Source organism: Pelobates fuscus, chromosome 11 (assembly GCF_036172605.1).
Source record: "Pelobates fuscus isolate aPelFus1 chromosome 11, aPelFus1.pri, whole genome shotgun sequence".
NCBI classification, from domain to species: domain Eukaryota; kingdom Metazoa; phylum Chordata; class Amphibia; order Anura; family Pelobatidae; genus Pelobates; species Pelobates fuscus.
The window spans coordinates 13,681,483-13,706,265 of NC_086327.1; the positions used below are offsets into that span (position 1 = coordinate 13,681,483).

Genomic DNA, 24,783 nt, shown 5'->3' on the forward strand with positions numbered 1-24,783 from the left:
CCCAAGGGTAGGGGCAAAACTAGTCATGGACCAGGAAGTACTGTGGACGTTCATCGGCGTAAGCAGCCCAGCACAGTGACAAGCGGAATGGTTTTACAAGTTATCACCATCCATTGCCAAAAGCTGGTGAGCTGTTGATGGACTGCACAGATTATATGTTTTTAATTGCGACATTGAAATAAAGTTTACACATAACTGACATCCTGGTCATCTGTGTATTGTATGGATCCCACGCACACCAGGGGCTGATCCTTCCTGAGCACTATAGCTGTGAGTGGTGCTTTAACCACTCTGATTTTGTGAGTGAGCTACTTAAAGAGCTAATATTTGTTTCATATACAATTTTTGTACTGTATTGCACTAGGAGTTCTCCCTTTCTGTTTTATTTTTAGATACTTGAATCGATGTCTTGCAAGTATAAGCACACTTTATACAACCATCACAACTGCACTTTTTAAAAATGTTTTTTAAACACTGAGATTGCACTTTGGTTTGATGCACGTGTGCTTATTGATAAAGCATTATTAAATATTGACAGAGAGTGATTGTAAAACACTGCGCACCAGCACTTCTATGTGTAGATTCCAGATGGTACATCTTAGATCATTGTGTAGAAGAGTACAGTTCTAGGAACAGCTCAGATAATGTGCTGAACCCTCAGATTCCCAGGTCTCTGGTAGAGGACCTGAGAATGAGGAAGTATGAGGAATTCCCCCAAATACCACCCAAAATACATACATACACACACACACGCCCACCCAAATTGCTGCCATCACGCTACATCATTTGAAAGTAAGAAAAAAAAAAAAGTGTGATCACAAGTTAGAAATCAGAACACAGAACGATCAAATTTTATATATTTTATTTTTAAATTACATCCATAGAGAAAAAGGGGTCTCTTTTGGGGTGCATGGAAAAGTGGGCAATCCTTATAGGCAGTGCAGCTAAATACTGTATACTGATAAAGTAGTCAAGTACCAATTTATAAACAAAATACCAGTTTAGAAACAAAAACCCCAAATTATGATTTATTAAACATTAACTGATGAACATTCTTTGCCGTTATATAAAAAAAAAGGTAAAAAAAAAATAAAATTTGGAAGTAAAACTTATTTTTTAACACAAGAGTTTTGTGAAGAATAAAGCCACAGTTATTGCCAGGAAGAATCCACTGTAGAGGGCAGCACTTCCACTAGTGCATGTCAAGGTGGATTTCATGTTCATCCCGTGAGCCGATATAGACTGATCTCCTAACTCACAGATATTTTTAGTGATGCAACCACGATTTATTGTCTTGAGAGACATGGTTCCTGAAGAAAAAAAAAAACATAACGTATATAAGCAAACTCTATAGTTTAACAAAATTGCTAAATATAAACAAATTCATTATGTGTTGGAGTCATAAGACGTAGCCTTGGGCTGAAGTCCCTGCTTATTTATTTACCACCTAGCATTGTCTCCGTATAGAATCCAAGTAAAATACCATTGACACTGACACATGGTGATCTAGAGTGTGGACCAAGAGAGGATGGTGTTCTTCTATGTTACTATACAGTTTACTGACCCTGAAATGAGGACAATGACGATCAGGGCTCTAATGTATGAACTAGTTCCATAATTGTATGGGCAACACTGAAAAACCATTACAAGGGGGTATTAATAGGAAACACATTTACACACATTAACAACCTATTTGAATCCGTGGCGGATGCTTATGAGAAGAAGATGTATATACCTTTTTAATGAATGAGGATCTACTGATTTGCTTAGAGCATCTGACCGCTCTAGCCAATTAGTGGCTCCTGTGCCCATGTAACTATGAAATAGAAGCCAGATGCTTTCTGGGGGACCTGGAGATCCGCGATGGAGGCAACCCTCAAGTTAAGAAGGCATCTAGTGGCCTCCTGGCACCATATCGACTTAATTTAGATGCAGTTGTTCTGGTGAATGAAGTGTCCTTTTAATGAAAAGGGTTTGTGAACCTACAGAGTTCCCATATTTTTTTTTTTTTGATGATGATATGTGTGAACTGTTATTAAGCTTGTATTTATTTTTTTTCAAAGACAATTTAATTAAATCAAAGTATTGTGGACGGTTGCTCAAGCATCTCTGGTTGAACCCGCACTGTAAACCTTTGTGGGTATTTGTGTACAGCATATTCTAACAGGATTTTGTTGTTTCAGACTAAAAAACAATAGTCAACCCTTTACTGCTAGTTAGTGTATTACTTAACACCCTGACACCAAGTGCACCATTGACTTGTAAAACAAAGCAATAATTGACCAAATAAAGATGGTGTCAAACTCCGTGGAATTACCTTCTAATTCTGTATTCTGGAGGTAGCACATATCTTCAATCCCTGTGCATTCTACGGTGGCACTTGGGTCACACGAATCAGAGTTTATAGAAATGCAGCTTCGACAGACGAGTCCATTTTTCTGTGTACTTACTTGCGGCACTGTGAATGAGGTCAAGAATACATGGTTACTTTTAAAAATGTTAAAAAAAAGGATTTGATTTTGAAGGCACTTAGCCTCTGTTGAGATTGTAGGCATAACCACCCCACGCAACAAGACTTACCCAGGCAGGGTAAAACTAGCACAACCTTATTCAGCAAAAATCAGTAGGTTTGATTCGGGAATTTACTACTGAAATGTTTTTGGAATGCTCAGAGCGTACTGCATAGTGTTTAGACGCTTGACAGCAAAACTGTACTGAACACACGGAGTAAAAAAAAAAAAATGAAAAATGATTTTATTTCTGCAAAATGTTAACAAAAGGAAAACTTTTACCAACTGTAAATTGGTGATTATAAGTTGGTGTTAAATGGAAGGGGCTAGCAGTGCGACAATGCACTAACCGTAACCACCACTCGTACACTAGGACGAATAAAGCAGGCTATCTAACATTCAAAGTTGGTGGGAGTATCTACTTACTATATAATAGCTTTTATTAAACAACTGACTCCCCTCCCCCCCCCCCAAAAAAAAAGCTTTTCCTTCTACAGTTAACAAAATAATAATAAAATAAAATAAAAAAACGTACATTAAAGGACCACTCTAGTGCCAGGAAAACATACTCGTTTTCCTGGCACTAGAGTGCCCTGAGGGTGCCCCCACCCTCAGGGTCCCCCTCCCGCCCGGCTCTGGAAAGGGGAAAGGGGAAAGGGGTTAAATCTTACCTTTTTCCAGCGCTGGGCGGAGAGATCTCCTCCTGCTCTCCTCCTCCGATCCTCCTCTTCTCCTCCCCGTCGGCTGAATGCGCACGCGCGGCAAGAGCTGCGCGCGCATTCAGCCGGTCACATAGGAAAGCATTCATAATGCTTTCCTATGGACGCTGGCGTGCTCTCACTGTGAAAATCACAGTGAGAAGCACGCAAGCGCCTCTAGCGGCTGTCAATGAGACAGCCACTAGAGGACATAGGGGGAAGGCTTAACCCATTCATAAACATAGCAGTTTCTCTGAAACTGCTATGTTTATGAAAAAATGGGTTAACCCTAGAAGGACCTGGCACCCAGACCACCTCATTAAGCTGAAGTGGTCTGGGTGCCTAGAGTGGTCCTTTAATAACCTAGTCTCTCACACTAGGATCAATGGCAGTTAAAATCTCCTAGTGAAAAGTTCTATATTGAGAATCATGTAAAACAGATTATACTCTAGGACTGTATCAGATTTATGTGTCCATTAAAAACTGATGGAAGAAAATGTAATTTAGGGTTAATTTTGTATCCAGTAGCTATAATCATGTGTCTTGTGCTTGTATCAACTAATAAATAGCTTTCGATTTCATGAGCCAAAACAAACAAGTAGCTTTATATTTCATAGGAAACTGAAACTTCCCAAAGTTTTGAGGAATGAGAACATACACAGTTTCTTATCTGCACATCATAAAAGTTTTTACGCAAAGTCTTGCACAGCTACATAAATCATTTAACGCTGCCACAGTTAGCTTTGGGTTAATGCTGGCGATCGGACAGACACATAGAGAAACTGAGCAGTCTGTCCAAAAGTTGCAAATAACTAGTTTTACAGCCAGGAAAATATATTTGTTGGTCGACTGACAGCCCTGTACACAGACGAAAACTATTTTATTAAATCTCTGGAATGAAACAACTTTAAAAAGAAAGTTTGCAGCAACATTGCGTTTTCACTATTATCACTTTAGTAAAATGAAGTGGTTATGGTGCTTAGAATGACTTTTTAAGTTTGTAGGCTTGAGCCCCCCCACCCCCCACCCCCCTTTCTTCATTCTTCATGTAGGGATCGTGAGTGGGCCAAGAAAAGTCATGGTTCCAGGGTCTCTGCCAAACCCCTGAACCCTAGCTTGCTGCTTAAGGTCAACTTTTGTTTTATCCTGCTCTGCCTTGGACATTGCAACCAACTAAAAGGCTTTCATTTTCTACCACGCCATAGACACAATCAGGAATTAGAGAGTAGAAATCAAGAAGTATTAAACTATTGAGGTTCTTACATGTGGGTTCAGGTGGGGTACAGTTGTCAGTGTAGCAGCAGCTCATCCCACTCACTATCTTTAATTCTTGCATGACGGTAAAACTTCCTTTCATACCGCATTGGTTCCTAGGAATGCAACTTCTTATTAAGGTTTCGGACAATTTCACTCCATCTGCAAACAACAGACAAAACAGTATAATTAACAATATAAACTGGTAGTGCATATGGGAGAGTAAGCTTAACATATGATGAGATCTGATCTTACAAGGTACAGTGTAGTCGCTAGAACCACTACAGCTTCATGTTCTGGTGGCTATAGCCTGTCCCTGCAGGCTTTTCAATGCTGCCTAATATCACCTCTAGTGTTAGTCACTCAGACGGCCAATAGGGATGCTTCCTAGTCCAGTACTGTGTGCAGCACCTACATTCAGCGTTTCTATGAGGTGATGCTAATTGGCACAGTGCTAGTTATAGTCTCTCAATGCTTTTCTATGGGGACGCATTGGATTAGCTGCGATTGTCAAGGTCTTTTTACTCCATTCTAAGGGGTGCCTGCCATGCACCTAAACAGGTACTCCAGCACTTTAGTCATTTAAATGGCTATATTACATTAGGAAAGAAACACATAACTGTAGGAACTAGACAACCTTATGTATAACACTTCTATTAGAATCCAAGTGTAGAGTGCTCACGTATTTTCTAAATACTGGCAAAACAACATGTTTTGCATTGTTGTGTTAATTTAATTTAATCTTTTACAACCAGGCAATAAATGCATATCTATAACATGAAAACTATTCACTATTTTGTTTCAGGTAATGTGATGCAAGGGGTTGTCAGGACGCCAAAACAGCAAATATCCCCTTACAGTCCTTAATGGCAAATTTCAAGTAAAAAGGTAATCCACCCATAAAGTTCACAAAGTTATAGAGGACACAAAATATATTTTTGTCTCCTAACTTTTTACATTTTATTTTAGGGGGCTGAAGCACCCTCATATAATCCTTAAGTGTCTTCCCTAGATCAAGGGCTCTTTGAGGACTCTAACCCAATTAATTGTTGAGCTATGCATTGTTCTAGACTTGCCACTCAGCAGTGCATTCAGGAAGCCCTTTGTTAGAAGCAGTGACAGAACTGCGGCAGAGGGTTGTGTATCTGTGTTTGTATCTGTGTCAGGGTGTGTATGTCAGTGTGTGTGTGTGTGTGTGTGTGTTCTAATCTGTGTGTCAGGGTGTGCATATGTAAGTGTGTTTATCTATGTGTTAGGGTGTGTGTGTCAGTGTGTTTATCTATGTGTTAGGATATGTATATGTCAGTGTGTGTTTTGTATATTTGTGTCAGGGTAGTATCTGTGTTTCAATGTGTTCATATGTCAGTGTGTATATGTATTGTGTGTATAATAACTTGCATGTGTCAATGTGCTTTTATGTGTATATCTGTGTGCAAATGTTTATGTATATCTGTGTATGTGGCAGTGTATGTGTGCATGTGCATACATCCAAGCAATCAAACACCAACACAGCATGAAAACAAACTCCTGCAATCTAACACCCTTATGATATACAAAATACACCCCTTCACTCACACCAATAATACACACAAATTTACACGATCATTTAAAAGCGAACATTTCTTCCAAACACCAACAATACACACAAAGCACACCGGCATTTAAAAGCCAACACTACATACAAACACACCCCTGCTTTCAAGTGCACACACTACACACAAGTACATCACTGCATTCCAATGGCAACATACATGTAAATACACCCTACATACAAAGGTATGCACTATCCAAAAACATGCCTTCATTCAAACACACAAATACAACCCTGCAAGGATGGGCCAATGGTAGATCCTCAGCTGGCATAATATCATAGGAGTTGTACGATACATGGGGATCTACTGTTTGGCCTCTCTTGTACAAGAGGGGGGCCCAAAAACTGTCTTGCATCAGTGCCCTGTCTACATTAGTTCCTCACTGGTTAGAAGGTGTTTCTGCTTAGTTGCATGCACCACAGTTACATAGGCTGAAAAGAGACACGTCCATCAAGTTCAGCCTTTCTCACATTTGTTTTTTGAGAAGGCAAAAACCCCAGTTTGAGGCACATCCAATTTTGCAACAAACTAGGAAAAAAAAATCCATCTTGACCCCAGAATAGCAGTCAGATTAATCCTTGGACGAAGAAGCTTCTATCCTACAATTGAAAGATTATATCCTTGAATATTCTGTTTTTGCAAGTATGCATCTAGTAGCTGTTTAAACATCTGTATGGACTCTGGCAGAGAATTCTTCAGGCAGAGAATTCCAAATCCGTATTGTTCTTACGGTAAAAAACCTTTTCCTTTACCTAACCATGACTCAAACCAGTGGCGTACACATGACCTATGGGGCCCCGGTGCGAAAATTGATCCGTGGGCCCCCCCGCACGCTTACTCTGCGCGGGCCGGGGCCGCAACACATGGCGGCGGGCACCTGGTCGCAGGGGTTGCAGGGCTGCGACCCCTGCGACTGCGGTATGTACACCAGTGCATGCAGATGCACACACACTTAAAGGACCACTACAGACACCCAGATCACATCAGCTCAATGAAGTGGTCTGGGTGTCAGGTCCCTCTAGTTTTAACCCTGCAGCTGAAAGCATAGCAGTTTCACTGAGGGTTAATCCAGCCTCTAGTGGCTGTCTCACTGACAGCCGCTAGAGGAGCTTCCGTGATTCTAAGACACTGAACGTCCATAGAAAAGCATTGAGTAATGCTTTCCTATGGACGGTTTGAATGCGCGCATGGCTCTTGCTGTGCATGCGCATACGGAGCTGAGAGGTGGAGGGATCCCCAGCGCCAAGGGAGTCCGGCGCTGGAGAAAGGTAAGTGCTGAAGACACACACATACACACTCTCACGAACAGACGCATACACACTAGCTAACAGACACACACAATTACTGACAGAGACACACTCAGCGACAGACATACATACACACTCACTTACAAAACATACACTCTCACTAACAGACATCAAACAGACTCACTAATACAAACACACTCAGTAACAGACACACAGTAACACACTCACTGACACTCACTAGCAGACACACTCACTGACACTCACACTAACACACACAGTAACACATACACTAACACTCACAGTAACAGTAACACACACTAACACTCACAGTAACACTAACACACACAGTAACACACAGTAACACACAGTAACACACACAGTGACACACACACTAACACTCACAGTAACACTAACACACACACTAACACTCACAATAACACTCACAGTAACACTAACACACACACACACACACACACTAACACATTTTTTTTATGTAATCCCCCCAGCCTCCTTACCTTTTGGAGTGCTGAGGGGATTCCCTGGGGTCCAGTGGTGCTGCTGGGCTCCTGGGGGGCCGGTCACCCGGCGGGCAGGCAGGCTGGCGGGCGCGCGAGGGAGCACTCTCCCCTGAGTGCTTCCTCTTCAGCTCCCTCGCGCGCCGCGTACTGATGCCGGAGCTGGAAGATGATGTCATCTTCCGGCTCCGGTATCAGTACGCGGTGCGCGAGGGAGCTGAAGAGGAAGCACTCAGGGGAGAGTGCTCCCTCGCGCACCCGCAGGACCAGCCAGCCGGGTGACAGCAGGGCCAGCCTCGGGGGGCCCGGAGGTGGCCGGCTCCTGGGCCCCCCAGGAGAAGAGGCTGGCCCAGTGACATACATACCGGGTCGCAGGGGCGGCCGTGCCCCCTGGTGGGCTGGGCCCGGTCGCAGCCGTGACCCCTGCGACCCTGGTATGTACGCCACTGACTCAAACCTTGCTCAGCAGACAGCCAGGGGAGGGCTGGCAAAGAGGACATTGTGGGACAAATGCCCTCCCATGGCACTAGAATTGAGAGGACTGGTGGTTCCTGCCTTACAGAAAAATAAAATATATTATGTAACAGTATTTATTTGCTATTAAAGGGGCACTCCACTGTCCAAATACAAATGAATTTAATTATGCATTTTTTGCTTGGAGTTATATCTAAAAAGAGCTTACATATGCTGCAGAACCCTTGTCTGCTGCCTATACAAGCCCTCCTCTTCTAACCCCACCCAGACATTATGTGACTGTCCAATCACAGACTTCCCAATGCAGCTCAATGGGACACCTTTACAAGACAGTTGCTCCGGGCAATTGCGGCCTCTTGAGTTTAGTGAAACCAGTATAAATCTATTTTAAAAAGTGTAAATATCTATTGAAATCTGCACTTTTTGCAAAAAAAAAAAAAGAGCACACACTCTTTACACATAAAGATTTTCGGCAAACAAACGTGTTCTAGGGGTCTAGAGTGCACCTTTAACCCCTTAACCCCTTATTGACCAAACTTCTGAAATAAAAGGGAATCATGACATGTCACACATGTCATGTGTCCTTAAAGGGGTTAATGTGTACTATTTCCTTGCAAGTGTAGTAGAAAAATTTTGCAAAGTTATTCAGTTAAGTGCAAATTCAAATAGCCAAATTGGAAACATTCTATAAAGTCAGCTACGCTTCAATTTCTACTACTTTTAATATTACATCAAGGAAGGGAGTGGAGTGAGATGGGCCAAAGTGCTGGTTTGTTCTCAAATTGGGCTGTTAGTTTGTAATTGGCACCTCTCCCAGGCCAAATATAGCCAGCCCTCCTCTGCTGACAGCCCCCAGTCATCTCATGCAGGTGAGGGAACTCTGATCTTATATGTATTTGAGGTGCAGAGGTGTCAAGGGTTTAAAATACATTTATTTGGATTAGCAGGAATAACAGGCAAGACGGGTGTAACAAAAGGTTTAAGTGAAATGAGAATAGTATTTCTGCTGTTTGGCTTGCTTTTCCTCGTGGTACAGTTGGAGGGGAACATATGGACTCCTGCTGATGTGTCCGATCAACATAACATGTAACATGGTAAACTATATAAGCACAGTAGCAAGTTGGGGGTGTACATTTTTTCCATTGTTGATTCTTTAAAAGAAAGGACATTGTACAAAATGTGTTCATATAGCACCTACGTTGGTAATTTACAGAGTACTGAGTTCCACAGATGTTATCGGAAGGGCAGGTGATGCTGCCACCTTCGCAGGCTTTGGTACCGATGCCAATACATTGGTTACATGACAGGGCGTAACCTGAAAGAAAAATATTTAGATGTGATAAAAACTTAGTAACATTTGAAATATGTAAACATTAATTATAACAGTAACTAAAATCCTATAATTTTACAATGCTTTAGTCATTGCTGCCGCCCAGGAGTAGTGGGAGTCTGAGTGCAGGACTTAGTTTTTTTTTTTATGTTTGTATTTGCTTTTGTATCACAGTCATATTACAGTGCTGCCACCAACCCCTTGTGTTCCCTAGTAAGGGTTAATAAGTGTGTAGGGGTAGAGAAAAATACCCATTTCTGTCTCATTACAAAATTTACCTTATTCCTGAAGACAGCAGCAAAGTGAATTGTTAGTGTAGGACTCACCTAAGAGGTTTTGCCTTGACGAGGCAGGTCAGCTAACACTTGAATGGCCATTGGAGCGATAAGAAAACCTCCAGTTATTTAAATGTGCTTAGGGATTTTGGATAGTAATGTCCTATTACGACACGACTGGTCTAGATGGGAAAAGGCGATAAGAATAAATTTAAATTGAGTACCCACCTGGACGAATATAATTTTTTCTTTTCCCTTTTTTTCATCTCAATATTGACCGTATAAATTATAGAAAGCATGACCATCTTATATATTATTATTATTATTATTATTATTATTATTGCCATTTATATAGCGCCAACAGATTCCGTAGCGCTTTACAATATTATGAGAGGGGATTTAACTATAAATAGGACAATTACAAATAAACTTACAGGAACAATAGGTTGAAGAGGACCCTGCTCAATCGAGCTTACATTCTATTAGGAGGTGGGGTGTAAAACACATTAGGACAGGAATTTGCAGTCAAATAAGGTGGGCTGCCCTTTAGGAGAGGGCAAGAGACAGGTATGTGAGGTAGGGGTTAGTCTTGGAGGCCATAAGCTATCCTAAAGAGATGGGTTTAAGGGACTTCTTAAAAGATGCAAGACTAGGGGAGAGTCTGATGGCGGTAGGCAGGCTATTCCATAGGAAGGGAGCCGCCCGCGAGTAGTCCTGCAAGTGTGAGTTGGCCGTACGGGTGCGGACAACAGACAGGAGGTTGGTCACGGGCAGAACGGAGAGACCGAGAAGGGACATACCTATGGATCTGTGAGGAGATATAAGAGGGGCTAGAGTTGTTCAGTGCTTTATAGGTGTGAGTTAGTACCTTGAATTGACTCCTATAGCATACAGGAAGCCAATGTAAGGACTGGCAGAGGGGTGAGGTGTGAGAAACGACTAGAGAGGAAAATCAGTCTAGCAGCAGCGTTCATTATGGACTGTAGGGGTGCAGTACGGCTTTTGGGAAGACCAATCAAGAGAGGGTTACAATAATCCATGCGGGAAATTACTAGAGCATGGTCAAGCTCCTTTTCTCTCCCCCAGTTACATTATTACTCTATAGATATTGTAAATGTTTATTATAGGTCATTATGGTATTAATACACTTACTGTAACAGTTTCAACTTTCAGAAATCTTCCAATATATTTTGGTTATGTATCTTTATTCAATGATTTGATGTTTGTATGGAGTGGGTCCACATGGAAACTTTGTATTTTTTTGTTTCAATAAAAACTATTATAACACACTATTTCCTACCGAGACTCCAGGTTGACTTCAAAATAAACTAAGGTACTTATCAGACTAATAGAAAGCAATGTTCTCACAACAATATTCCCAGAGCTAAGTCTGGTCATGTCAGACACCAGGTCTATGGAAATGCTCAGATTTTGAGGAATTTAATCATCAGTTGTCTCAGCGTTGTAACAGTGTTTTAGAGATAGTATATAGGTTACCATTGTTGAGAAAAGTCTCTTAGCATGCTCCTAACACAGCTTGTGCAGAATTACTTAAAAATAAACTATAGTCACCAAAACAACTTTAACTAAATGAAGCTGTTTTGGTGTATAGATCATGCCCCTGCAGACTCACTGCTCAAGTATCTGTCCTTTAGAAGTTTATTCACTTTGGTTTCTGCTAATGCAGCCCTAGCCACACTTCCTCTGGTTGTAACTGACACAGCCTGTATGAGAAAAAGGGTTTAATTTTCAATCAGATGTTACTTGAGATATTTCTTTTACCTCCTGCTCTGTAAATTGAACTTTAATTGCATACAGTAGACAGGGTTTAGCAAGCTATTAATAGACCATGAGATAATAAATTCCAAATTTAACAGAATTTGCATTAACCCTTTCAGGACCGCTGACGGTTCAGGACCGTCAGCGGTAAAACGTGCGTTTGGACCGCTGACGGTCCTGAACCGTCATAACGGTCTGGGGCTACTTACCTGATCGCCGTCGGTCCCACGGCGGCGATCAGCTCTCCTCCCGGTCCAGGGGGGTTGCCTGTCTGCCCGGGCAGTCCCCCCTCGGCAGATCAGAACCCCACGGCCATGTGATCACTCGATCACATGACCGCAATAGGTGTCTGTGTATCTGCCTGCAGGGGGACTGTCTGTGCTTACAGGCAGTCTCCCTGCAAGTGAAAAATCCAAAAAATAAAGTAAAAAAAAAACAGTGTAAAATCAGTGTAAAAATAAATAAATAATATGTGTATATATATATATATATATGATATATATACATGTATTATATCTATATATAATATATGTATCATATATATAATGTCATATTAAGTGTATTTTTATATTTATATATACGTATATTAATATAAAAATACACTTATATTTAAATTACACACGAATATATACAATATATATATAATTGCTATATATATGGTATATATATATTATTATAAAATACAAATAATATGTTAATAAAAATAAATAACAAAAAATAAAAATAATTTTTAATAATTATAAAAAAATATTTATATATGCAATTTTATTCTAACAGTATTTTGATATATATATATATATATATTTATATCAAAATATACTTAGAATGTAATGATATATATATCTATGTATAAATAAAAAAATAAATACAATACGAAATATACATATGTCCATATACATAATTACATAAATAATTTCATAAATATACACGTAGACGTCAAATATATAAATATGTATATATATTAAAATTCTACATGTGTATTTATGTAATATTTTTACCTAATTAAGTAATTTTAATGATTGCAATTTGAGGGACCTGCCTGCCAACCCAGGCCGAAAGTCCAGATAATTTAATTTGCTAGCACTGTGTTTAACCCTGTAACTTTCTATGACACCCTAAAACCTGTACATGGGGGTACTGTTTTACTCGGGAGACTTCGCTGAACACAAATATTAGTGTTTCAAAACAGTAAAACATATCACAGCGATGATATTGTCAGTGAAAGTGAAGTTTTTTGCATTTTTCACACACAAACAGCACTTTCACTGAGGATATTATTGCTGTGATACATTTTACTGTTCTGATACACTAATATTTGTGTTCAGCGAAGTCTCCTGAGTATAACAGTACCCCCCATGTAGAGGTTTTATAGTGTTTGTGAAAGTTACAGGGTCAAATATAAGGCTTGATTTTACTTTTTTTTTATTGAAATTTGTCGGATTGGTTAGGTTGCCTTTGAGAGCGTATGGTAGCCAAGGAATGAGAATTAGCCCCATGATGGCATACCATTTGCAAAAGAAGACAACCCAAGGTATTGCAAATGGGGTATGTTCAGCCTTTTTTAGTAGCCACTTAGTCACAAACACCGGCCAAAGTTAGCGTTTCTTGCATTTTTAACACACAAACAAATATAAATGCTAACTTTGGCCAGTGTTTGTGACTAAGTGGCTACTAAAAAAAAATGGACATACCCAATTTTGAAACCCTGGGTTGTCTACTTTAAAAAAATATGTACATGTTAGGTGTGTTTCGGGGATTTATGACAGATAATGGTGTTACAAGGTCACTATTGATACATTTAAAATATATATATATATTGAAACAGCAATTTCCTACTTGTATTTATAAGCCTATAACTTGCAAAAAAAAGCAATAAAGCATGTAAACACTGGGTGTTTTTAAACTCGGGACAACATTTTGAATCAATTTAGCAGTTTTTTTCATTAGCTTTTGTAGATAAGTAAAAGATTTTTCAAGTAAAAGTCCAAAAACATGTTTTTTTTTTAATTTTTCACCATATTTTATTATTTTTTTTAAATACAATATTGGACATAATACAAATAATGGTATGTAAAGAAAGCCCCTTTTGTCCTGAAAAAAACAATATATAACTTGTATGGGAACCGTAAATGAGAGAGCGGAAAATTACAGCTAAACACAAACACCACAAAAGTGTTAAAACTGCTCTGGTCCTTAACGTACAAACATCGCAAAAACAGGCCGGTCCTGAAGGGGTTAAAGGAAGTGTAAACATTAGGTAACTCTTTACAGGAACTGTTTAGTAAGGCTGTGTAAGTCACAAGCAGGGAGGTGTGACTAGGGCTGAATAAACAAAGTGCTTTACCTCCTAAATAGAAGAGAATTGAGCAGTGAGACTGCACGAGCATGATCTATACACCAAAACTGCTTCATTAAGCTACAGTTGTTTTGGTGATTATAGTGTCTCTTTATTTTAAAGAAAAGCATTATGCCCAGAAAAACTGAATCGTTACATTTTTTTTTAAAATTAAATTTGCACTTATTTCAGGCTATAATTTACAATTTAATAATATCTACTGTATGATCGGAAAATATTTCTTCACTACAATAACCCCAGGTTGCCCATGTGCCCAGGTTGCCCATTATATAGTATACACACAGTTGCAAGGAAAGGCTTTTCACTTTTCCAGATTCCTTTCTGCATAAGACCTATATAAGACCCAACACAATTTTTGGCTGAGATATACATTACTCCTTATTGTACCTGTACAGAAATAATCCTCTCTGCTGTGATGTTACATTACAATAATCATTGTTACAGCCTCCAGGCAGACTTGTTTTTGTTTTAAGGCCCCATCACAGCTCCTATCCCTCCATCCCACTCTACCCCCCAACTGCCCTACACCCCTTGCATCTACTATACCCCCTGCAGCCCCTATACATCCTACATCCACAACAGCCCCTATATACCCTACACCCACTACAGTCTCTATACCCTAACTCCAATCAGCCCCTACACCCACTAAAACCCCTATAATGCCTACAGCCCCTAAAAGCCATATGCAACATGCACACACTGAAGCCCATGTCCTTCCCCCCTGCATCCACTACAAAACCTATTACTCCGTGCCTCCTCTGCAGCCCATATTACTCCCTAACTCCTCTAAAGCCCCAATACCCCCTATACTCACTATAGCCTCTTTCCCTACCCTGCACCCACTACAGCTCCTACTATCCTCTGCATCTACCAAAATCTGTTACGCGCTGCACCAACTACAACTCATATGCCCCCTTCACCCACTACAAGCTCCCTCTAATACCCCCGGCATCCATTACTGCCCTTCTTACTCTTTGCACCTACTACAGCCCCTATCTCTACCCACTATATCTTCTATTACCTCCTGCCTCCACTATACCTCCTATTGCCCCTGCCCCACTAAAGCCCCCTATCACCCCCTGCAGCCATTAAAGTCCTTATAACCCCCACTAAAGCCCCCTATCACCCCCTGCAGCCATTAAAGTCCTTATAACCCCCACTAAAGCCCCCTATCACCCCCTGCAGCCATTATAGTCCCTATCACCCCCTGCAGCCATTATAGCCCATATTAACCCCTCCACCGACTATGGCCTTTATCCAGCTGCATCCACTACATCCCCTAACCCACCCCAGACCACCTGTCCTCCTTGCAATTACTGCTAATTTGATTTTGTGGAGGAAATGATCACACCTACATTCACATGCACACCCTGCATTCACTGACATTCAGTCTCTGTACATACACATCCCTGCATTTACAAAGCGTGCCACATGATCTTGTATTCATACACATTTGCCCCTGTGTTCACAGTCACCACCACCCCCACCGTCACCATCCCCCCCCCACTGTCACCACTTTCCACACTGTCAACACCACCCCCACTGTCACCATCCCCGCAAACTGCCACCAACACACACTGTCACCCTCACTGGAGACAGAAAGATGGCAGTGAGGCTAAGGGCAGAGATGGCACACAGAGGCTGGGGGCAGAGAGATGGCACTGGCAGGTTGTTTGGGGGCACATGGCACTAGCAGACGTTTTAGAGCCACACATGGCTCATTGGCGTAATATAAAAAGTGTAAGAATGTACTGCTCTTTGGCAAGATATTCAGGATTTATGCCTGTGCTGCTCATTGGCATGATATACCAGGTATATGTATTTATTGCTTCATTGGCATGATATACCAGGTATATGTATTTATTGCTTCATTGGCATGATATACCAGGTATATGCATGTATTGCTTAATTGGCATGATATACCAGGTTTATGTATTTATTGCTTCATTGGCATGATATACCAGGTATATGTATTTATTGCTTCATTGGCATGATATACCAGGTATATGTATTTATTGCTTCATTGGCATGATATACCAGGTATATGTATTTATTGCTTCATTGGCATGATATACCAGGTTTATGTATTTATTGCTTCATTGGCATGATATACCAGGTATATGTATTTATTGCTTCATTGGCATGATATACCAGGTATATGTATTTATTGCTTCATTGGCATGATATACCAGGTTTATGTATTTATTGCTTCATTGGCATGATATACCAGGTATATGTATTTATTGCTTCATTGGCATGATATACCAGGTATATGTATTTATTGCTTCATTGGCATGATATGCAAGGTTTATGCATTTTTTGCATTAATAGCATGACCCTGCCGCGCATGTGTTTTTGCCAACCAGGGCATATATGTGTGACTGAGTCGATGTGCTTGTGTGTGTGTGCGCATAACTTGCGGGGGAGATGGGGGGGGGGGGGGGAGGGGGTGGGGGGAGAGGGGGATTTGGAGTCTTGGTCCCAGGCAGCACAATGTGGAGTTGGAAACATAAGAACAGTCAGAACTCGTTACTAAAAAAATGTAATCCCACTACTGCATATATTCACTTACACCAGGGCTCACAGTGAATATACACAAATATACACTCACTTTACATTCATATACAATCAAATACACAGTATGTTTACACCTATATATATATATATATATATATATATATTGGTCTGCAGGGGGCCCAGGTCCTACATTTTCCCTGTGGCTCAGGTCACTCTAATTTGCTCCCTGCATCCATCCTCAGATACAACATGAGAGACTGTCACTTTATTTATTTACACAACAATCAGCCTGATTTACATACATTCCTAGGATCAGTGATAAAGCATTTTATGGAACTGACTATTCTAGTTAAGGTGTAAGGTTCCTTAGTAGCTTTTTCTCTTACTGCTTATACATTGTGTGATAGGTTGCTTATTAACCGTTTAACTAGCTGTTACACTGCATATTATCATTAGCCTATTTGTTACATTTGATAGTTTTTACTGGGTAACAATAAAGTGTTTACATTGTATCTAGTGCAACAAAGTCTTTTGTGGTACCTCTTTATTAATGTACAATACAATGAGCTTATTGTGTAGAACTCAGATCTATCACATTTGTCGAAAGAGATTAATTTATTCTGCGTATTTTCTCTGTATACATCAATTAAATCTATTATAATATATATATGGGGGAAAAAAAATAACGTCAATCCATATCACAAACTTAGCAATAGAAACTGCCTGCTACACAAGCTCAATAGATTTAATGTATACAGAGAAATTACGCAGAATAAATTAATCTCTTTTGACAAATGAGATAGATCTGAGTTCTACACAATAAGCTCATTTTATTATACATTAATAAAGATGTATCACAAATCAGACTCAATAGCTTTAACTTACGTATACAGAGAAATTATGCAGAATAAATTACTATATGTAGATAGATTTATTTAGTAAACTGAGAATTCAAAGTGAATTTCAAATTCACCAGAGATCTGAAATAAACTCTATAGATAGTGAGACAGTATCAGCATCTTTGTATTGGGTATCTGTCCCTTTAAATCAATTTCCAGAATTGCGATCCAGTGACACCCTTTTCTCAGTCTAAGGGAAAATTAAAATAAAATAGTCACCGTAAAGCTAAATCCAATGTTAGCAATGTATTACTCCTGCCCATTTGTATTTATTAGTATAGACACGGATACGCAGGAATGATCACATTGAGGTGTTCAATAAGTAGAACGCTTAGAACTGAGCCACTTGATACATAAATCCCTTCTCTCAGCAGAATGGAGTCTGTGTCCAGGGAGCGGTCTTCTCACACAGTCTGAATATAAACAGACAGAGGAGAGATTTATAGTGAGCAAGTTATTTCATGTGTATAGCAGTGACCTTAAAGGACCACTATAGTGCCAGGAAAACATACTCGTTTTCCTGGCACTATAGTGCCCTGAGGGTGTCCCCACCCTCAGGGAACCCCTCACGCCGGGCTCTAGGGGGTGGAAGGGGTTAAATTTACCTCTTTTTCCAGCGCCGGGCGGAGGGCTATCCTCCTCCTCTCCTCCTCCTCTCCTCCTCCTTCTCATCGTCATCGGCTGAATGCGCATGCGCGCACGAGCCGCGCACGCATTCAGCCAGTCCATTGGAAAGCATTACTCAATGTTTTCCTATGGACGCTTGCGTCTTCTCACTGTGAAAATCACAGTGAGAAGCACGGAAGCGCCTCTAGCGGCTGTCAATGAGACAGCCGCAAGAGGCTGGATTAACCCATTTGTAAACATAGCAGTTTCTCTGAAACTGCTATGTTTATAGAAGAAAGGTTTAATCCTAGCTGGACCTGGCACCCAGACCACTTCATTAAGCTGAAGTGGTCTGGGTTCCTATGGTGGTCCACATGATCTTGTATTCATGAGACAGCCGCTAGAGGCTGGATTAACCCATTTGTAAACATAGCAGTTTCTCTGAAACTGCTATGTTTATAGAAGAAAGGGTTAATCCTAGCTGGACCTGGCACCCAGACCACTTCATTAAGCTGAAGTGGTCTGGGTGCCTATAGTGGTCCACATGATCTTGTATTCATACACATTTGCCCCTGTGTTCACAGTCACCACCACTCCCACCGTCACCATCCCCCCCACTGTCACCACTTTCCACACTGTCAACACCACCCCCACTGTCACCATCCCCGCAAACTACCACCAACACACACTGTCACTCTCCCACACACACTCTGTCACCCTCACTGGAGACAGAAAGATGGCAGTGAGGCTAAGGGCAGAGATGGCACACCCAGCAGAGAGAGTTAAACTAGTGCCCTGTCTGCATTTAAAGAGACACTGTAGTATTACGAATATATATCTGTAGTCTAAATGTCCCTAGTTAGTTTTAGGCCCCCTTCCCCGCCTGCAATTACTAAACTAAATTAAACAACAATAATAATTTATTTAGTCGCCTTCTCTCATGCGTGGAGTCTCCCTTGGTGCTGCTGCAGCTCCCCCTTGTCTGATGTTGACATTCCAATCGAATGCTTCTCATAGAGGAGCATTGGGGATCAAAGGCACATGAGCAGTGCTTGTTGCAATGCATGTAATGATTATCTATGGCAGACTCTGATGGCACTGAGTATGCGCATGTGACATTGCAGTATTCTAGGGTATAGGAGCTGGGAAGTAACAGTACCAGCTCTCCTACGCAGAGAGCTCGGAGTTGTGGTTCAAAGTCACGCTTCCATGTCTTCTTATAAGTTAAATACTCTCATTTTGGGCCACTAAGAAAGGGGGAACAACTTTAGACACTATAACAACTTAATTATAGAAATTAGCTTCTGATTTAGTTGTGCCATCCAGGAGTAGGCAACCTTCCGCACTCCAGATGCTGTGGGCTACATCCCCCCCCGATTCTCTGCCAGCATTATGGTTGTGAGAGCATTATGGGAGATGTAGGAAAAACCATCTGAGGTGCCGAAGGTTACCTACCCTTAGACTAGTGGCTCAAGTATAATGTTACTTAGCTCCAAATATGCATATAGTGACTTCTTGATGTTTGATATTTGGTTTGAAAAACTAATATTTTGTAAAATCCACGCCACGAACTTTCCACTACAAGGTGTTGGAACATGAGCTGTGCATAAGTGAAGTCAGATGTTGATGTTGGACACCTGCCTCTCAAGTATTGCTGCACATTTTCCCAAGGACTGTCATGTGGTTGGGTGGGGCCAGGGTCTATACAGCCCAAGCAGCATGCACACTGTACTACCTATTAAGACATTTATGGGGAGAGCAAACGGTGATCAAACTCTCACTGATTGATGCAAACCCAAAGTCTAGTATTGTGCATCAATAAAAAAAAATCACAAGAGAGATCTTGAGAATAATCTGCCTTGGATACAGAAATTATAAGTAATCATGTTTTCTCAATTCTCCCAGAATGTTCTAGAAGAGTATGCAAATGAGCACAGACAGGCACTGAGGTTCAAACGCTATCCAGAATTTCCGAAGATGACTTCATTTCGGAAAACTGCTTTCAACACGGCATTTTAAATTAAAGCACTTGCTACAATGCAACAGGATTTAGGACAAAAAACCTGCCATGCATTATTATATATAATTCTTAGAGCATTTCTGAATTGTTCTTTTATCTCCATGCATTTATCTTAGGTAGCACTTTGGCTGTTATAGCCATAATCCACTTAACCGTACTTATGCTTGCTTACGAATATATTATTTGTTTTACAATTCTTCTGCCCTGCACAATCCATTTTATATTTGAAACATTTCAATTTAAGGCAGTGGTTCCCAACCCAATCCTGAAGTACCCCCTACCAGTCCTGGATTTAGTGATTACCCTGTTGTGTCTAAAGTGTTTTTTTTTTTCTTTCCTAAAACACCTTAGACACAGTTTGGTAATTCCTAAAATCCTGGACTGTAAGGGGGTACTTGAGGACTGGGCAAGGAACCACTGATTTAAGGGTTGGAGGGATTATGGTCATTATGCCTTATTCTACAAAGGGATATTAGGAACTCTGGCATTGCTCCTTAGGGGTTAAATCAGTGTTACACATTTGGTGACGTTACATAAACAGTAAAGTTACAAGACAGTGTGACTAATAGTTTGGAACAAACTGCACTGTTTCTCAGTACAGATCAGCAGATGCAGCAATAAGTCAACACACATGAGAAACAAAAGATGAAATGTATTTGTTTCATATTTTCAAAGTAATCTAGGTTTAAAAAAGAAAAGACTGAAGTTCATCAAGTTCAACTTTTAAAAACTCAGTCCTTTATGTTGTTGATCCAAAAGAAGGAATTGTAGCCATTTCCAAATATGCCCCAAAAAATTAGAACATTCTTTCTACGCTTCATAATGGTAATCGGATTTCTCCTTGGATCAACAAACTGTTTGGATGCATGTCAATTATAAATTTGAATATCCTGTTTTTTTCAAAAAACAAACATTCAGGCATTATTAAAAATGAAAAAATATCTATAGAATCTGATAACACAGCCTCTTTTGGGAGAGAATTCCACATCATTCTTGTACTTACTGTAAAGAACCCTTTCCTCTGATGTAAATGAAAACGCCTTTCTTCCAGTCTCAACTGATGAACGCCTGTCTGTTGTATATTCTTGCTAATGAACAGATTAGGACCTAGCGGTTTGTACTGACCCTGAATATAGTTGTATAGTGCTATCATATCGCATTTTTTCTAAAGAACACAATTTCAGTTGTAGTTTTTTCAGCTTTTTTCATAACTTATGGTTTCTACCCCCCTGATTAATTTGGAACCTCGCCTCTATTATTATTTAAGAAAGTGTTTTAAAGATTCATAGCACCTAAACTAAGTATTCCCAATAACTCCTCTACCAATTTAAGAAGGGTTAACGCTATTGAACATTGCTAGAATAATATATAAACAAAAAATCTTGTTTACTTAAAATGTATTTCCAGTAACATATGTATAACTAATGTAACTGATTATATTTTGTTAACCTAAAAAAAATCTGCATAGTTATAAATGTGATACTAACATACGAAAATACAGATAATTCTAAAAATATACAAGCACATTTAGCAAAACAAAATATATAAAAAAAAAATAATATATATATATATATACTTATATTGATGCAAAGCTTATTTAGATCACAATGTTTTATAAATATACTATGGTTTGTTTTTTGTTAACAATACGTAAGAATTATAAGCTTCTGATTGTAAAATACTAAAGACTTGATAAACAAGGTAATCTAGTTCAAAGCTTCTTGTACTTAAGGTCTGCGAGTAAAAATGGAAAACAAAGCAATTCTCTATAATTTTGCAACTGTATCACTAGACTAAAAGCACTACATAGGAAACATTAAATTCTTACCGGTCGATATAAAAAGTGAAAAGGTACACAGAAATCCAAGCAGAGACCTCATGATGGAAATAGACGGGAGACTCTGTAGAAAAAGAACTGGCACTGTTCAACACCAGCCTGCAGAGGGAAACAAAATGGATTTCTCTTGTAAGTTCAAACACAAGGTGGGAGGTGGGGTATGATGTAAAACCCACAATGAAGGGAGGGGATTGGAAGGGTTTTAAGAATTCATGGGTTTTGGCAAAAACAGTTCTATTTTTCCTGGATACTGAATCAAATGGAACAAACTATGAAGCTAAAACAAAACGTTAAGCGTGGGTTATAAAGATGCCCATAGTACATTTAAAATTGTAGATTATTTTAAATGTGAGTAAAAAGGCTATGATTTAATAATATTCAAGATAAGTGACAGTTCCTTACATGTTCACTCCAGTATATCCTACTTCAGCATTTAATGGGGTATATATAACCCAGCGAGGTGAGTATAAACCTTAAAAGACAGTCTGGACCCCTAAAGCACAATACTTTGTGTGTGTAAAGTGTCCTATTTTTTTTATTATTTTATTTTATAAACAGTGCAGATTACAATACATACTGGCACTTCTATCACTTTACCTTGTTACAATCAGACAAACAGTCCTGTTACTTTCTGGTTGTGTATCTCAGTGAAGCTAAATTCAATAATCATAAATTGCTCAGAGCACATGCCTTGCAAAGACTTCCCATTGAGCTGCAGTGGGAAGTCTGTGATTGGACAGCCACTGAAAGTATGGGCGGGGTTAGTATGGGAGGGCTTGCAAATGTTTAAAGGAACACTATAATCACCCAATCATTTCAATGATGTGGTCTCGGTGCAGTGTTCCTGCCCTCTGAAACTTGTAAAACTGTTTGCAATGCAGGGTTAAGTCCGCCCCTAGTGACTGTCAGTAGGCCAGGCATTAGAAGCACTTCAATCACTTGACGCAGATTCACTTTACTATGGGAAAATTTGAATGTGCACACGGTACTCGGCGTGCATGTGCATTAGGTCCCCAATGCTCCTTTTTGAGGTGCTTACAGGTTTGTATTTCTAATGCTGTTTTTAAATATACCCACCTCCCCCCAAAAATATATAAATAAATACATGCATGATTTAATTGGGAGTATATCTATTAAATAGTGAATTTTATAGTATTTGGGCAGTGCAATGTCCCTTTAACTCAGCTGGACTTCTGCTTTGCTGAGACTTTGCCATCCCATAAGGCCTGCATATATCCACACTCAGGCATCCAATGGAGAAATGTCTTAATTACATATGTGCACTCTACATATTCTCCAATGATGCCGTATGTGTACCCGCTCTGTGTGTACTGCAATGCAAGACTTAGATAATTTACAGAGTGTGCCTGGCTGTCTGTGGCAAAGCATGTAATCAAAATGAATTAGAAATAATTGTAACACATTTTTAGCACAACCAATATATACTTTTTAAATAGCCGTTAGTTTGTGCTAATATTGAGTACGTGACGATGTCTCTTTAAGGGACAGAAATAGCTTTCCCTTTCAATTCCCTACATGTACACTAATAAAACGTGACTGCATGCCAGGCTGACTGCCACTTATCCAGCCCAGCTGCTGAGGGCAGATCCTGCAAGGAGCACTGTTTCAATGTGCCTTCTGCAAACACAAACAAAATAAGAAAAAACACCACTCTCTCCCAGAAACCCCATAATTAGACATAAATAGTTGTTACACTTTCTCAATAACTATAAATATATGTCACAACATTTTTCTTAATTAAAGTCTCTGAAAAACAGAACAGTCTTACTTGTAATTATCCATGTATTGCCCAGTGTTCCTGTCAATAAGATTCCTTAATATTCCAAATACCCAAAGGCAGTTTAATAATCGCTATGTGATATGCAGGCTCTCGTTAGAGGTCCCTGGCATCACCACTGGCTCAGACAAAGAAACACGATTAGGTGTCCAATTCCTTTTGTTTTTAACTCCCATGAAATGCTAGAGAAAAGGGCTAGGCATAAGGACTTAGGTGGGTGCAGGAGGTCGGGCTAAGGTGGGACATGGGGGCTGAGGTGGGTGCAGGGCTGAATGGAGGCTGAAGTGGGTGCAGGGGGAGCAGCATGGGGGCAGAGGTGGGTGCAGGGGGACGGAGGAGCAGGGGGGCATGGGTGCTGAGGTGGGTTCAGTGAGGGCATAGGATTAGCGCAGGAAATCTACAAAGAGCTTACCTCTACTGTCTGCCTGGCTGCTGTTCCTTATCTTCCAAGTGCTCTGCAGGAGAGGGCAGGAAGTGATGTCTCTTCCCAACCCCCAGCTGCTTCTTCCCCCTCACAGAGAGCCCCTCACATGGGGAGGAGACCTGACTACAAGAACTGAATGGTGATTGCAGGGGGGTATGGGAACTGATGTGGGTACAGGGGGAGCATGGGGGCTGATGTGGGTACAGGGGGAGCATGGGGGCTGATGTGGGTACAGGGGGAGCATGGGGGCTGATGTGGGTGCAAGGGGTCATGGAGGCTGAGGTGGGTGCAAGGGGTCATGGAGGCTGAGGTGGGTGCAGGGGTCATGTAGGCTGAGGTGGATGGAGGCTGAGGTGGGTGCAGGGGGCATGGAGGCTGAGGTGGGTGGGGGGTTGGGGCTGAGGTGGGTGCAGGGGGCATGGGGGCTGAGATGGGTACAGGGAGGAATGAAGGCTGAGGTGGGTGCAGGGGTGGGTTGGGTGCTGAGGTGGGTGCAGGTCTGAATGGAGGCTGAGGTGGGTGCAGGGGGGCATTGAGTCTAAGGTGGGCATGAAGGCTGAGGTGGGTGCAGGGGGTTTGTGGATGAGGTGGGTGCAGGGGGCATGGGGGCTGAGGTGGGTGCAGTGAGGACATAGGATTAGCACAATAAATC

The 24,783-nt window shown here is 40.7% G+C and overlaps 1 protein-coding gene across 1 annotated transcript; it reads right to left on the reverse strand.

The window, feature by feature from the left end:
* Nucleotides 1-845: 845 nt before the first annotated feature.
* Nucleotides 846-24,209, reverse strand: LOC134577358 (phospholipase A2 inhibitor and Ly6/PLAUR domain-containing protein-like). The gene is made up of 6 exons (XM_063436064.1): nucleotides 24,120-24,209; nucleotides 21,901-22,008; nucleotides 9,489-9,605; nucleotides 4,472-4,624; nucleotides 2,318-2,458; nucleotides 846-1,310 (listed from the first exon to the last, which is right to left on the reverse strand). The coding sequence occupies exons 2-6, from the start codon at nucleotides 21,950-21,952 to the stop codon at nucleotides 1,117-1,119; spliced, it is 657 nt and encodes a 218-aa protein (XP_063292134.1). The 5' UTR covers nucleotides 21,953-22,008; nucleotides 24,120-24,209; the 3' UTR covers nucleotides 846-1,116.
* Between the last annotated feature and the right edge of the window lie 574 nt (nucleotides 24,210-24,783).

Excerpts from the sequence above, each read along its gene's own strand:
- LOC134577358 (XM_063436064.1), bottom strand. The coding sequence starts at position 21,952 with ATGAGGTCTCTGCTTGGATTTCTGTGTACCTTTTCACTTTTTATATCG. Across the intron at positions 4,625-9,488 it reads GTACTCTGTAAATTACCAAC|ATGGAGTGAAATTGTCCGAA; the intron begins GTAGGTGCTATA and ends TGTTGTTTGCAG. Across the intron at positions 2,459-4,471 it reads TACCCCACCTGAACCCACAT|TGCCGCAAGTAAGTACACAG; the intron begins GTAAGAACCTCA and ends CCTCATTCACAG.